The 18,905-nt window shown below is 46.4% G+C and overlaps 1 protein-coding gene across 8 annotated transcripts in view; it reads right to left on the reverse strand.

The window, feature by feature from the left end:
* si:ch73-103b11.2 (trichohyalin) overlaps positions 1 to 18,905 on the reverse strand; it is an 81,458-nt gene that overhangs the window by 37,729 nt on the left and 24,824 nt on the right. For all 8 annotated transcript variants that reach the window (XM_046846966.1, XM_046846965.1, XM_046846967.1 and 5 more), the window contains exons 5-6: positions 18,301 to 18,452; positions 18,019 to 18,103 (exon numbers count right to left, since the gene is read on the reverse strand). In XM_046846966.1, coding sequence (XP_046702922.1) covers positions 18,019 to 18,103; positions 18,301 to 18,452 — 237 coding nt within the window. The remainder of the gene's footprint in view (positions 1 to 18,018; positions 18,104 to 18,300; positions 18,453 to 18,905) is intronic.

Raw genomic sequence — 18,905 nt, forward strand, 5'->3', positions numbered from 1 at the left:
AAGTATTTAAACCAACTGTTTTCCACACCAGGCCTCCTGGTAGTGTAGGCTCCCCACCTTTCCACTCCCCAACTAAAACTGCTTCACTTTTTCCCCATTTAACCTTTGCTGATGATAAAAACTCAAAGTCCTTTAAAACATCAATTAAGATATTTACATCAGCCTGGGATCCCACCATTACAGCCAGGTCATCTGCATATGCTGACGGGTAAAATGAAGCGTTACCAGTCTTTAAGCCCAATAAACTGCCGACGTCCAAAATGTCATGAATTAAGTAAATGTTATCAAAAATCAACCTGCCAGACACACAGTACATCTGGTCAAGATGAATGATCTGCTCCATCACCTTTGACAGTCTCAATGCTAATGATTTTCACAGCAGCTTGCAGTCAGTGCACAGTAGTGACACTGGGTGCAAGTTCTTCAGGTGGGTCAGGTCTCCCTTTTTAGGCAGCAGGGTCAGGACTGCTCTCCTGCATCTCAATGGGGGCTGATCTCCTCTCACACTGTCCTGTAAGATCTCTAGCAAGTCCTGCCCTATGGGTTTCCAGAATGTCTTGAAAAACTCGACAGGGAGACCATCTATACCTGACACCCGCCCATTCTCCATGACTTGAAGACCCTCCTGAAGCTCAGCCAGTGTCAGCTCCCTGTCAGCTCTGGGAACTTAGGCAGGTCTTTGAGGAACATGCATACATCTTTTTTATCCATTCTTTTGTTCTACACTGAAGAAGAAAATGGAAGGAGCATCCATCTCAGTGGCACTCATTTTTGCTATTGCATCTTTTAAAAGTGTGGTGTTAAAATGCCAGTAGGCGCTCTTATGTTTTACATTATTTTTACTGACGGTGCACTGAACCATGCAGTGGTCTGAGATGCCTACTGGAAAAATAAAACACTTTTTAAAATAAGTCAGTTGATGCTTAAAACCATAAAATTGATCTAATCTGGCCAGGGAGAGCGTGTTGTCTATGGAGTGGGCCCACGTGTACTGTCTCTGTTTCTTATTTAGATTTCTCCATATGTCACAGAGATCGTGGGTCTCCACCAACTCCCACAGGTGTTTACGGAAAGGTACATGAGGTTCTGCATGATTTCTGTCCATATTAATATAAAATTAAAACTCTGCAGTGTTGCATTTTAATAACATTCTTCAGTTTGTTTAAAAAACATTCTCTCAACTGCACTGGTGGGAGCATCCACACAGATAAAAACTAAAACCTCATTCTCATAAAAAAGCGCTCACTTTTAAAAGCCTCCCATTTAAAATTTATTCTACTGTAAACAGGAATAAAATTGCGATTAAAAAGCAGGGCAACACCACCACTAAACGACATGTGGCTTAAACTCACCAACCCTTCCCACTCCTTCAGCCAATCAGCAGCATTACTGCTGTCACTGTGGGTCTCCTGCAGCATCGCAACATCTATGATATTCTGCTTATTGAGCTCATAGTTTTGCTCTTTTTTTTGTATTCTCTTGCTACATTCACGTTAAGACTCACAACTTGAATCCCGTTCATTAAAATAAAATAAAAGCAAAACGAACAAATGCTAAAAAAAACCCTCAAAGTAAAAACCACCACACTATCAGTCATCAGAGTTCTCCCTATCGTTTTTTTCAATCTAAATATTTTTTTATCTGTAAAAGCTCCTTCTCTTCTAAAATGCTTTATATCATGAACAAAGTGTTTATAGTCTGGAAAAACTCTTTTACTGATACATTCTTTTGCCATTTGGTGGTTCCTAAAAAACTCTGACATCCTCAGCGCTATAAAACACGTTCAACGGTTCCTCCTGTGATTCTGAGTTAAAGACTAAGTCTGACATTGTATCTTCGCTGTCTGTCTCTATTTCATCTACCTTTAGCCTGCTTCTTTCCTTGTCCCCTACCTTCTTTCTCTTAGTTGGTACTTTAAAAAGGGGCTTATCTTCCATCTCCATGTCTCCCCCGTCCCCTTGCACAGGTGTAGTGACCAGTGTCTCCTGGTAACAGCTCTGTACCCCTGTGCCTGCCTCTGCCAGCGCAGGCAGCTCCCAGTCTGGTTCAGCCAAGCAGGGCTTCTCCCAGTCTGGTTCAGCCGAGCAGGGCTTCTCCCGGTCAGGTTCGGCCGAGCAGGGCTATTCCGGGCCCAGTTCAGCTGAACAGGGCTTCTCCCGGTCTGGTTCAGCCGAGCAGGGCTTTTCCCGGTCCGGTTCGACGGAGCAGGGCTTCTCTGGGGTGGTTATGTCATTAGTGGACATCTGGTATGCAGTGTGAGCTTCGGGCTGCAGCAGCAGTTACGGGGCTTTCAGCAGCCGGCCGAGCTGAAGCCACGGGGGGAACGGCTCCAGCAGGTTCAGCTGCATCCTGCCCCAGTCGCTAGGAGACACTGGGGTCATGCTGTCTTCCAGGACAGGCACAAATAAGATGCCCAATCTGACCACAATTAAAACATTTGATTGAAGCGTCAGTGGAAACATAGTCAAAGCCCTCAATCTTGAATTTGAAAACCACATTTAGTTCCTTAAGACCTTCATTAAGAACCATAGAAATGATTCTCCTGAAAGACACCAAGTGTTTAACTAGTGGGGACTTACAGCCGAGGGGGATTTTCTTCATGGGGAGACGGTTTGCCCGTACTGAGACAGCTCTTTAAGAATCGCCTCATCACATTTCCAACCACTAACACACACTTCTCTACACACACACACACCTCTACACTCGCCCCGCACAACGTGCCAGCGAGACAAACTCTCAAACAGCTTCGTGTTTGGAGACGCCATGCTGCGAACTCACACACGCACACACGCCAACTGCTCTAGCGCTCTACTTGCCACGCTCACCCTTCCCCCACGCATGCACAGAGAGAGAGAGAGAGAGAGAGAGAGAGAGAGAGAGAGAGAAGAGAGAGAGAGAAAAGGAGAGAGAGAGAGAGAGAGAGAGAGAGAGAGAGAAAGAGAGAAAAGGAGAGAGAGAGAGAGAGAGAGAGAAAGAGAGGAAAGGAGAGAAAGAGAATCAAATAATAAGGGCAAAAGAGAGAGAGAGAAAAAGGAGAGAGACAGAGAGAGAGAAAGAGAGAGAGAGAGAGAAAGAGAGAGGTGTATAAACAAAATAATCACTCAGACAAACCAAGACAAAAGGTCCTTTGATGTTAAAAACACCTGTGTGTGTGTGTGTGTCCTCTATCAAAACCTAAGGTTGACAACAAGCAAGCTATTGTATTATGACATCACACACACAGACACACACAAGTTTCCTGTCTCCACCCTGACAATTCAAATAAATCACCATCTCTAAATCATAAAATCAAACTTATACACTCACTCACACACTCACACTCACACTCATACACACACTCACTCACACACTCGCACTTACTCACCCTCATACACTCACTTACACACACAGTCACTCACACACTCACACTCATACACTCACTCACACTCACACTCACACTCACTCACACTCATACACTCACTCACACACACACTCACTCACCCTCATACACTCACTCACACACACACACTCACACTCACCACACTCACACTCATACACTCACACACACTCACACACTCGCACTCACTCACCCTCATACACTCACTTACACACAGTCACTCACACACTCACACTCACACTCACTCATACATACACTCACACCTCACACTCACTCACACACACACACTCACACTCACACTCACACTCACTCACACATACACTCACTCACACACACACACACTCACTCACCCTCATACACTCACTCACACACACACTCACACTCACTCACACACTCACACTCATACACACACTCACACTCACTCACACACTCCTCACTCACCTCATACACTCACACACACACACTCACTCACACCTCACACTCATACACTCACTCATACATACACTCACACTCACTCACTCACTCACACACACACTCACACTCACTCACCCTCATACACTCACTTACACACACACACTCACTCACACCTCACACTCATACACTCACTCACACTCACACACTCACTCACTCATACACTCACTCACGCATACACTCATTCACTCACTCACACTCACTCACACTCATACACTCACTCACACACACACACTCACTCACTCACACTCACTCACCCTCATACACTCACTCACACCTCACACCCACTCTCACTCACACACACTCACTCACACTCCTCACACTCACACACTCACTCACCTCACACTCACTCACACACTCACACTCACTCACACACCTCACACTCACTCACACACTCACACTCACTCACACCTCACTCACCATCATACATTTACTCACACACACACTCACTCTCACTCATACACACACTCACACACCTCACACACTCACTCACTCACTACACACACACACTCACTCACACACTCACTCACCACACTCACACACACACTCACACACACTCACACACCACTCACACACTCACTCACACTCACCTCACTCACTCATACACACACTCACCTCACACTCACTCACACTCATACACTCACCACACACCTCACACTCACACACCTCACACACCACACACTCACTCACCACACACACACTCACCACACACTCACTCACTCACACCTCACTCACCCTCATACACTCACTCAAACACTCACACTCACTCACATACACTCACACACTCACCACACTCACTCACACTCACTCACCTCATACACTCACTCACACACTCACTCACTCACACTCATACACTCACTCACACACACTAAATCATTTACTCACACACACACTCACTCACTCACTCACACACTTATACACTTACTCACATATACTCACTCACACTCATACAGTCACTCACACACTCACTCACTCATTCACTCACACTCATACACTCACTCACACACTCACACACTCATACTCATACACTCACTCACACACTCACACACACACTCACACACACACTCACACACTCACCACTCACACTCACACCACACTCACTCACACACACTCACTCACACTCATGCATTCACACTCATACACTCACTCACTTACTTATTTACACACACTCACTTACACACACTCACTCACACTCATACACACTCACTCACACTCATGCATTCACACTCATACACTCACACACTCATTTACTAATTTACACCCATACACTCACTTACTCACTGATACACTCATACACTCACTCACCACACTCATACACTCACTTATTTAAACACATACACTCAATCACTCACTCACTCACACTCATACTCACTCACTCACTCACACACACACACACACACACACACACACACACACACACACACACACACACACACACTCACACACACTCACTCACACTCACTCACACTCACCACACACTCACTCACACACTCACTCACACACACACACTCACTCACACACTCACTCACCCTCATACACTCACACTCACACACACTCACTCTCACTCATACACTCACTCACACACACTCACTCACTCACTCACACACACACTCACTCACTCACACACACACACACACTCACTCACACATACACTCACTCACACTCATACAGTCACTCACACTCATACGCATTAACTCACACTCACTCTCACTCACTCACACCTCACTCACACACACACTCATACACTCACTCACACTCACTCACTCACACTCACTCACACACTCACACTCACTCACACTCACTCACCACACTCACACACTCACACTCATGCATTCACACTCATACACTCACTCACTCACTTATTTACACACACTCACTTATACACTCACTCACACTCATACACTCACTCAAACTCATGCATTCACACTCACTACACTCACTCACTTACTTATTTAGACACATACACTCACTTACTCACTGATACACTCACTCACTCACTCACTCACTTACACGCATACACTCATTCACTCACTCCACACTCATACACTCACTCACTCACACATACACTCACTCACACTCACTCATACACTCACTCCTCACACTCACACTCACACTCACTCACTCACTCACACTCATACACTCACTCACTCACACATACACTCACTCACACTCACTCATACACTCCACTCACTCACACTCACACTCACACTCACTCACACACTCACACTCACTCACACCTCATACACTCACTCACTCACTCACTCACACACACTCACACTCACTCTCACTCACACTCCACTCACACACACTCATACACACTCACTCACACTCACTCACTCACTCATACACTCATACACTCCACTCACACACACACTCACTCACACTCACTCTCACACACACACACACACACACACACACACACACTCACTCACACACTCACTCACACACACACACATTCACTCACACACTCACTCACCTCATACACTCACTCAAACACTCACACTCACTCACACACACACTCACTCAAACACTCACTTACACACACACTCACACACCACTCACACTCACTCACTCACACACACTCACTCACCTCATACACTCACTCACACACACTCACTCTCACTCATACACTCACTCACACAATCACTCACTCACTCACACACACACTCACTCACTTACACACACACACACTTACTCACACATATACTCACTCACACTCATACAGTCACTCACACTCACTCCACTCACTCACACTCACTCTCACTCACACTCATACACTCACTCACACACTCACACTCATACTCACTCACACTCACTCACACACACTCACTCACACACTCACTCACACACTCACACTCATACACCCACTCACTCACACTCCTCACTCACACTCACACTCATGCATTCACACTCACACCACTCACTCACTTACTTATTTACACACACTCACTTATACACTCACTCACACTCATACACTCACTCAAACTCATGCATTCACACTCACACTCACTCACTCACTTATTTACACACACTCACTCACTTACTCACTGATACACTCACTCACCACTCACTCACTCACCATACACTCACTCACTCACTCACACTCATACACTCACTCACTCACACATACACACTCACACTCACCACACTCACTCACTCACACTCACACTCATACACTCACTCACTCACTCACACTCATACACTCACTCACTCACACACACACTCACTCACACTCACCACACCACACTCACTCACTCACACTCATACACCACTCACTCACACTCACACTCACTCACACATACACTCACTCACCACACACTCACACTCACTCACTCACTCACACCACTCACACTCACTCACACACACTCACTCACTCACACACACTCACTCATACACACACTCACACTCACTCACCACACTCACACTCACACTCACTCACCTCATACACCCACTCACACTCATACACTCACTCACTCACACTCACCTCACACACACACACACACACACACACACACACACACACACACACACACACACTCACTCACACACTCCACACTCACTCACACACTCACTCACCCTCATACACTCACTCAAACACTCACACTCACTCACACACACACTCACTCACACACTCACTCACCACACTCACACTCATCACTCACTCACTCCACTCACACACTCACTCACACTCATACACTCACTCACTCACACTCACTCACACACACTCACACTCACTCACACTAATGCATCCACACTCACTCACACACTTACTCACTCACTCACTTATTTACACACACTCACTCACTCACTCATACACTCACTCACTCACACTCATACACACACTCACACCACTCACACACTCACTTACTCACTCACTCACACTCATACACTTACACTCACACACTCACTCATTTACACATACACTCACTCACACACCACTCACACACACACTCACTCACACTCACTCACTCATACACTCACTCACTCATACACTCACTCACTCATACACTCACTCACACACTCACTCACTCACACATACACTCACTCACTCACCACACTCCACTCACTCATACACTCACTCACCATACACTCACTCACTCCACTCACACACTCACTCACACTCCACTCACTCATACACTCACACTCCTCACTCACTCCACTCACTCACTCACACACACACTTACTCACTCACTCACTCACTCACACTCACTCACCTCACACACACACTCACTCATACATTTACTCACTCATTCACTCACTCACACATACACTCACCCATACACTCACACACTCACTCATACACTCACTCACTCATACACACTCACTCACTCATACACTCACTCATACACTCACCACTCACACACACTCACTCACACATACACTTACTCACACACACTTACTCACTCACACACTCACTCACTTACACACTCACTCCACACTCACTCACTCATTCACTCACTCACACATACACTCACTCACACTCACACACTCACTCACACTCACTCACTCACATACACTCACTCACACTCACTCACTCACTCACTCACACATACACTCACACTCATACACTCACTCACACATACACTCACTCATACACTCACTCACACACACACTTACTCACTCACTCATTTACACACACACACTTACTCACTCATACACTCACTCACTCATACACTCACTCACTCACACACTCATACACTTACACTCACACACTCACTACACTCACACACCTCACACACTCACTCACACTCATACACTCCTCACACACTCACTCACACTCATACACTCACTCACACTCATGCATTCACACTCAGACACTCACTCACTTATTTACACACACTCACACTCACTCACTCACACTTATACACTCACTCACTCACTCACTTACTCACTCATACACTCACTCACACTCATACACTCCACTCACTCATACACTCCACACTCACACTCACACTCACTCATTCACTCCACACTCACACACCTCACACTCACTCACTCATTTACACACACACTCATACACTCACTCACTCCACTCACACACTCATACACTCACTCACTCACACTCACACATACACTCATTTACACACACACTCACACTCACACTTACACTCATACACTCACTCATTTACACATACACTCACTCATACACTTACTCACACTCACTCACTCATACACTCCTCACACTCATACACTCACTCCACTCATACACTCATTCACTCACTCACACTCACTCACTCACACACTCATACACTCACTCCACACTCACTCATTCACTCACACTCATTCACTCACTCACACACTCACTCACACTCACTCACACACATACACTCCTCACTCACTCACTGATACACTCACTTACTCACACTCATTCATTCACACTCATACACTCCTCACTCACTCATTTACACACACTCACACTCATACACTCACTCACACTCACTCATTCACTCACACTCACTCACTCACTCACTCACTCACCTCATACACTCACACTCACTCACACTCACACTCATTCACTCACTCACTCACTCCACTCATACACTCACTCACTCACTCCACACTCACTCACCTCACTCACACTCATGCATTCACACTCACTCACACTCTCACTCACACACTTACTCATACACTCACACACACACACACTCACTCACTCACCACACTCACCACTCACACTCACACCTCACTCACTCACTCACACACTCACTCACTCACTCACACTCACTCACACTCTCACTCACTCACACTCCTCACTCACTCACACACCTCACACACACACTCACTCCTCACACTCACTCACTCACTCACACATACACTCACTCACACTCACTCCACTCATACACTCCTCACACTCACACACCACTCACTCACTTATTTACACACACTCACACATACACTCACTCACTCACACTCACACACTCCACACTCACTCACTCCTCATACACTCCTCACTCACTCACACATACACTTACTCACACACTCACTCACATACACTCACACTCATTCACTCACTCACACACACTCATACACTCACTCATTCACTCACTCACCACTCACATACACTCACTCATACACTCACTCACTCACACATACACTCACTCATACACTCATACACTCACTCACTCACCTCCTCACACTCACCACTCACTCACTCACTCACTCACTCACATACACTCACTCATACACTCACACCACACACACTCACTCATACACTCCACTCACTCACACTCATACACTCACTCACACACATACACTCACTCCTCACTCACCACTCACTCACTTACACTCACTCACACACTCACACTCATACACTCACTCACTCACACATACACTCCTCACACTCACACTCACTCACTCACACTCATACACTCACTCACTCACACACTCACACTCACTCACTCACTCACTCACTCACACTCACTCATACACTCACTCCACCACACTCATACACTCACTCACTCCACATACACTCACTCACTTATTTACACACACTCACTCACACTCATACACTCACTCCACACTCACTCATTCACTCACTCCACTCACTCACTCCACACTCACTCACTCTCATACACACACTCACACACACTCACTCACACACTCCTCACTCCATACACTCACTCACCACACTCATACACACTCACACACCACACACACACTCCACACTCACTCACTAACACTCATACACCACACTCACCTCACTCACTCACACACCTCACTCACACTCACCTCATACACTCCTCCACTCACTCACACATACACTCACTCACTCCACACTCACTCCTCATACACTCACTCTCACTCTCACACTCACACTCATACACTCACACTCCTCACTCACTCACTCCACCTCACTCACTCACTCCACACTCCTCACACACTCACCTCACTCACTCACTCACTACACACACTCACACTCACTCACCTCACATACACTCACTCACTCATACATTCACTCACTCCACTCACACACATACACTCCTCACTCACTCACACTCACTTACACTCACTCCACTCACACACTCACTCACTCACACACTCCACCACACTCACTCACACATACACTCACTCACTCATACACTCACTCACACACACACTCATACACTCATACACTCACTCACTCACACTCACTCCTCACACTCACACACTCACTCCACCTCACTCACACTCATACACACTCACTCACTCTCATACACTTACTCACACATACACTCACTCACACTCATACACACTCACTCACACACACACACTCATACACTCACTCACTCTCATACACTCACTCATACACTCACTCACCACACTCACTCATACACTCCTCCACTCACTCACTTATACACTCACTCATTTACACACACACTCACCTCACTCACACACACTCCTCATACACTCACTCACACATACACTCCTCACTCATACACTTACTCACTCACACATACACCTCACTCATACACTCACTCACACCTCATACACTCACTCACTCACACACTCACTCACTCACTAACACTCATACACTCACTCACTCCTTACACTCACTCACATACACTCATACACTCCACTCACACATACACTCACTCATACACTCACTCACTAACACTCATACACTCACTCACTCATACACACACTCACTCACACTCATACATTCACTCACTCACACACTCATTTACTTACTTACTCACACATACACTCACTCACTCCATACACACTCACTCACTCACACTCACTCTCACTCACACACACTCTCACTCCACACTCACTCACACTCACACTCACACTCCACACTCATACATTCACTCACTCACACATTTACTCACACTCACTTACTCACACTCACTCACTCACACACTCACTCCACACTCATACATTCACTCACACACTCACTCACTCATACACTCACTCCTCACTCACACACTTACTCACTCACTCATACACTCACTCACTCCACTCACTCCTCACTCACACTCACTCACTCCACTCACTCACACACTCACTCACTCACCCATACACTCACTTACACTCACTCCACACTCACTCACACACTCACTCACACACACTCACTCACTCACTCATACACTCACCTCACTACACTCACTCACACTCATACACTCTCACACTCACACTCACTCCTCATACACTCACTCACTCTCATACACTCACTCACTCACACTCACTCACCTCACACTCACTCCACCTCACTCACACTCACTCACTCACTCACACCTCACTCACTCACTCACACACTCACTCACTCTCACACACTCACTCACTCATACACTCCTCACTCACACACACTCACTCACTCATACACTCACTCACTCACTCCTCACACTCATACACTCACTCACACACCACTCACACTCATACACTCACTCACCTCATACACTTGCTCACTCACACTCACTCACTCCTCACTCACTCACTCACTCACTCACTCTCATACACTCACTCCTCACACTCACTCACTCACTCCTCCTCACACTCACTCACACTCACACTCACTCACACTCACACACTCACTCACACTCATACACTCACTCACTCACACACTACACTCACTCACACATACACTCACTCACACACTCATTTACTTACTTACTCACACATACACTCATTTACTCACACACTTACTCACACTCATACTCACTCACACTCATACTCACTCACTCACTCATCACACACTCACTCACACCACTCACTCACACTCACTCACTCTCATACACTCACTCCTCACACTCACACTCACTCCACACCTCATACACTCACTCACACACTCACACACTCACTCATACACCTCACTCACTCACTCACACATTTACTCACTCACTCACTCCTCACTCACTCACTCTCACACACTCACTTATACACTCACTCACACTCCTCACACTCACTCACACTCACACCTCACTCACACTCATACACTCACTCACTCTCACCTCACTCACTCACTCACTCATACACTCATCACACTCACTCATACACTCATCACACACACACACTCACTCACTCACTCAAACACTCACACACACTCACCACACTCACACACACACTCACACACCACTCACACTCACACACTCACCACACACTCACTCACACAAACACACACAAACACTCACACACACACTCACTCAGACACTCACACACACACATTCACTCACTCACACCACACTCACACACTCACTCACACACACACACACACACACACACACACACACACACTCACACTCACACACACACACTCACACTCACACACACCTCACACTCACACTCACACACACACCACACTCACTCACATACACACACACACTCACTCACTCACACTCACTCACACACACACACCACACACACACACTTACTCACTCACTCACTCACACACTCACACACAGATTCACTCACACACTCACACAGATTCACACTCACACACTCACACACACACACACTCACTCACTCACACACACACTCACACAGATTCACTCACACTCACTCACTCACACACTCCACACTCACACTCACCACCTCACTCACACACACACTCACTCACTCACACACTCACTCACACACACACACACACACACACTCACTCACACTCACACACACACTCACCACACACTCACTCACACACTCACACAGATTCACTCACACACACTCACACACACACACACTCATTTACTCACACACACACACACAGATTCACTCACACACTCACTCACTCACTCACTCACACACTCACTCACACTCAAACACTCACTCACTCACTCACTCACACTCACACTCACTCACTCATACACTCACTCACTCACTCACACACTCACTCACACTCACCACACTCACTCACACACTCACTCACTCATACATTCACTCACTCACACATACACACTCACTCATACACTAACTCACACACTCACTCACACACTCACTCACTCACACTCACTCACACCTCACCACTCACACATACACTCACTCACACATACACTTACTCACACACTCATTTACTCACACTCATACACTCACTTACACACACACTCACTCTCACTCATACACTCACTCACACACCACACACTCACACACACACTCACTCATACACATTTACTCACTCACACAGATTCACTCACACACTCACTCACACACTCACTCCACCACACACTCACTCACTCACACTCACTCACACACACACTCACACACACACTCCACTCACACTCACTCACTCACACTCATACACTCACTCATTTACACACACTCACTCATTTACACATACACTCACACTCATACACTCACACACACTCATACCTCACTCACACTCACTCACTCACATACACTCACACCACACACTCACTCACTAACACTCACATACACTCACTCACTCACACACACACTCACTCACACTACACACTCACTACACTCACTCACTCATACACTCACTCACCACTCACACACCACACACTCACTCACACATACACTCACTCATACACACTCACTCACTCTCATACACTCACTCACTCACACACACACACACTCACACTCACACCTCACTCACACACTCACACTCACTTACTCACACACATACACTCACTCACTCATACACCACTCACTCACACACTCACACTCACCTCACACACACTCACACACCACCACTCACACACACACACTCACACTCACTCACACACATACACACACACACACACACTCACTCACTCACTCATTTACACACACACACTCACACACCACCACACACACACTCATTCACTCACTCACACTCACTCACTCCATACACTCACTCACTCACACTCACTTACACACACTCACTCCTCACACACTCACACACTCACACACTCACTCACACTCATACACCTCACTCACACACACTCACACACACCTCACACACACACTCACTCACACACTCTCACTCACACACTCACACACTCACTCACCACTCACCACACTCACTCACACTCCTCACACACACACACACTCACCACTCACACATACACTTACTCACTCACACACTCACTCACACACATACACTCATTTACTCACACTCACACACACACTCATACACTCACTACACACACACACACACACACACTCATACACTCACTCACTCTCATACACTCACTTACACCCACTAACTCACACTCACTCTCACACACTCACACTCACTCACACTCACACTCACACACACTCACACTCACACTCCTCACTCACACTCATACACTCACTCACACTCACTCACTCCACACACACACACTCACACTCATACACTCACTCACTCACTTACACTCACTCACACTCATACACTCACTCACACTCCATACACTCACTCACACTCCTCACACTCACCCACTCTCTCACACACACACACTCACTCACTCTCACACACACACACACTCACTCCTCACTCACACTCACTCACTCACTCATACACTCCTCACTCACACACTACACTCACTCACACTCACCACACTCACTCACACTCATACACTCCTCACTCACACTCATACACTCATCACACTCAAACACTCACTCACACTCATACACTCACTCACACTCATACACTCACTCACACTCATACACTCACTCACTCACACATACACTTACTCACTCACACACACTTACTCACACATACACTCATTTACTTACTTACACACATACACTCATTTACTCATACACTTACTCACACTCATACACTCACTCACACTCATACACTCACTCACTCTCATACACTCACTCCACACACTCACTTACACCCACTAACTCACACTCACTCACACACACCACACACACACACACTCACTCCTCACTCACTCACACACACACACTCCACACACACACTCACACACTCACTCACACACACACACACACACACACACACACACACACACACACACACTCACACACACACACACACAGATTCACTCACACAGTCACTCACTCACACACTCACACACACACAGACGCACGCACGCACACACACACACATGCACTCACTCACACACACACACACTCACTCCACTCACTCACACACACACACACACACACACGCACTCACTAACTCACACACACTCACACAGATTCACTCACACACACACTCACACACAGATTCACTCACGGACACTCACACACACACACACACAGATTTACTCACACACACAGATTCACTCACTCACACATACACACACACACTCCTTACTCACTCACACTCACTCACACACACACTCACACACACAGATTCACTCACACGGACACTCACTCCACACACACACACACAGATTTACTCACACTCACCACTCACACACACACACACACACAACACACACACACACACACTCACTCACTCACACACAGATTCACTCACACACAGATTCACTCACACAGTCACTCACTCACACACACACACACACTCACTCACACACACTCACACACTCACACACAGATTCACTCACACAGTCACTCACTCACTCACCCACACACACACACACACACACACACACACACACACACATGCACTCACTCACACGCACTCACTCACACACACTCACACACACATTCACTCACACACAGATTCACTCACACACACACACACACACACAGATTTACTCACACACTCACTCACTCACACACACACACACACACACACACACACACACACACACACACACATACACTCACTCACTCACTCACTCACACACAGATTCACTCACACAGTCACTCACTCACACACTCACTCCACACACTCACACATACACACACACACACACAGATTTACTCACACACACACACACACACCTCACTCACACACACACACACACACACACACACACACACACACACACACACACACAGATTTACTCACACACACTCACACACAGATTCACTCACACGGACACTCACACACACACACACAGATTTACTCACACACACCACTCACACACACACACACACACACACTCACTCACTCACTCACTCACACACAGATTCACTCACACAGTCACTCACTCACACATACACACACGCACACACACACACACACACAGATTCACTCACACAGTCACTCACTCACACACACACATGCACTCACTCACACGCACGCACTCACTCACACACACACACATACACACACACACACTCCTCACTCACTCACACACACACACACACACACACACACACACACACACTAACTCACACACACTCACACACAGATTCACTCACACACACACACACACACACACACACACACACACACAGATTTACTCACACACTCACTCACTCACACACACACACACACACACACACACACACACCTCACTCACTCACTCACTCACACACAGATTCACTCACACAGTCACTCACTCACACATACACTCACTCACACACACTCACTCACACAGATTCACTCACACAGTCACTCACTCACTCACCCACCCACACACACACACACACACACACACACACACTCACACACACACACACACACACTCCTCACTCACACACAGATTCACTCACACAGTCACTCACTCACACATACACACACGCACGCACACACACACACCTCACTCACTCACACTCACACACACACAAAAACACACACAGACGAGTGATTTAGAAATCAGCTGATTTCCAGATATGCTTGTCTGCGTGTTTTTACTTGATTGTGTAGCACTAAAATGATTTAAAACAGAAAAACACAACCAAAAACTTTACCTCCACCCTTAACTTCACCTGCACCCTCAACTTGAATTCCACCTTACCTTTACCTCACCCTCAACTTTACCCTCACCCTGTGTGTGGAACAAAGTGGTGTTTAACATTTCACTTCTAACACAAATACACCAATCCCAACATCCACACATGTAACTGGTTTATCAGATAAGGTTAAATAACACACAGTGTCAAACACACACACACACACGCTCACACACACACTCACGCACTCCACACAGCAAAAGTCAAAACTGATGCACTGAGGTCACATTTAGCCACATTAAAGACTTCCTTCAAACACAATTTTGTGTGTGTGAGATTACTGTTCAGATAGATCAGAAATGTTTTGATCCATCACACACATATGCACACACCTTAAACTTCTCTGTTCTTAAATAATTAAACTAAAGGAACTCATAATGTGTGTGTGTGTGTGTGTGTGTGTGTGTGTGTGTGTGTGTGTGTGTGTGTGTGTATACCTGTGGGGTTGGCGGCTCCACCTTCCGTTTCTTCTTTTGGTTCTGTTTGTTGGTACGTGGAAAGACGATCAAAGCATCCTGCCATCTGGACACACACACACACACACACACACACACACACACACACACAGTTATTTTTACACACAATTATATAAATTGCTGGAAAGGTCCAACAGTGTGTGAGTGTGTGTGAGCGTGAGTGTGTGTGTGTGTGTGTGTGTGTGTGTGTGTGTGTGTGTGTGTGTGTATATGTGTGTATATGTGTGTGTCTGTGCATCGTACCCATTGATAACCTCACGGTTCTCGGCTCTGATGTAATGCTCTCGGTCCGGAGTGCAGATGCAGAGTGAGTGTTTCTGTCCCGTCACACTCTCTGCGTCCACAACATCCACACACACATTCAGGTTTATAGTGCCCTGAGGAAGAGTGCTGGCCTGTAACACACACCCCCACACACACACACACAGACAGCTGTTTATATTACAACTTGAATTTGTAGCAATAATACAGTGTAGTCATAATTTCAGAGATTTTTATTAAGCATTTCTCTTGACTGTAACACACACCTGACTAACATTTAACACACACCTGACTGTAACACACACACACACCTGACTAACATTTAACACACACCTGACTGTAACACACACACACCTGACTGTAACACACACACCTGACTAACATTTAACACACCTGACTGTAACACACACCTGACTAACATTTAACACACACCTGACTGTAACACACACCTGACTGTAACACACACACACACCTGACTAACATTCAACACACACCTGACTAACATTTAACACACACCTGACTGTAACACACACACACCTGACTGTAACACACACCTGACTGTAACACACACACACCTGACTAACATT

This window comes from Silurus meridionalis, chromosome 4, assembly GCF_014805685.1.
Source record: "Silurus meridionalis isolate SWU-2019-XX chromosome 4, ASM1480568v1, whole genome shotgun sequence".
NCBI classification, from domain to species: domain Eukaryota; kingdom Metazoa; phylum Chordata; class Actinopteri; order Siluriformes; family Siluridae; genus Silurus; species Silurus meridionalis.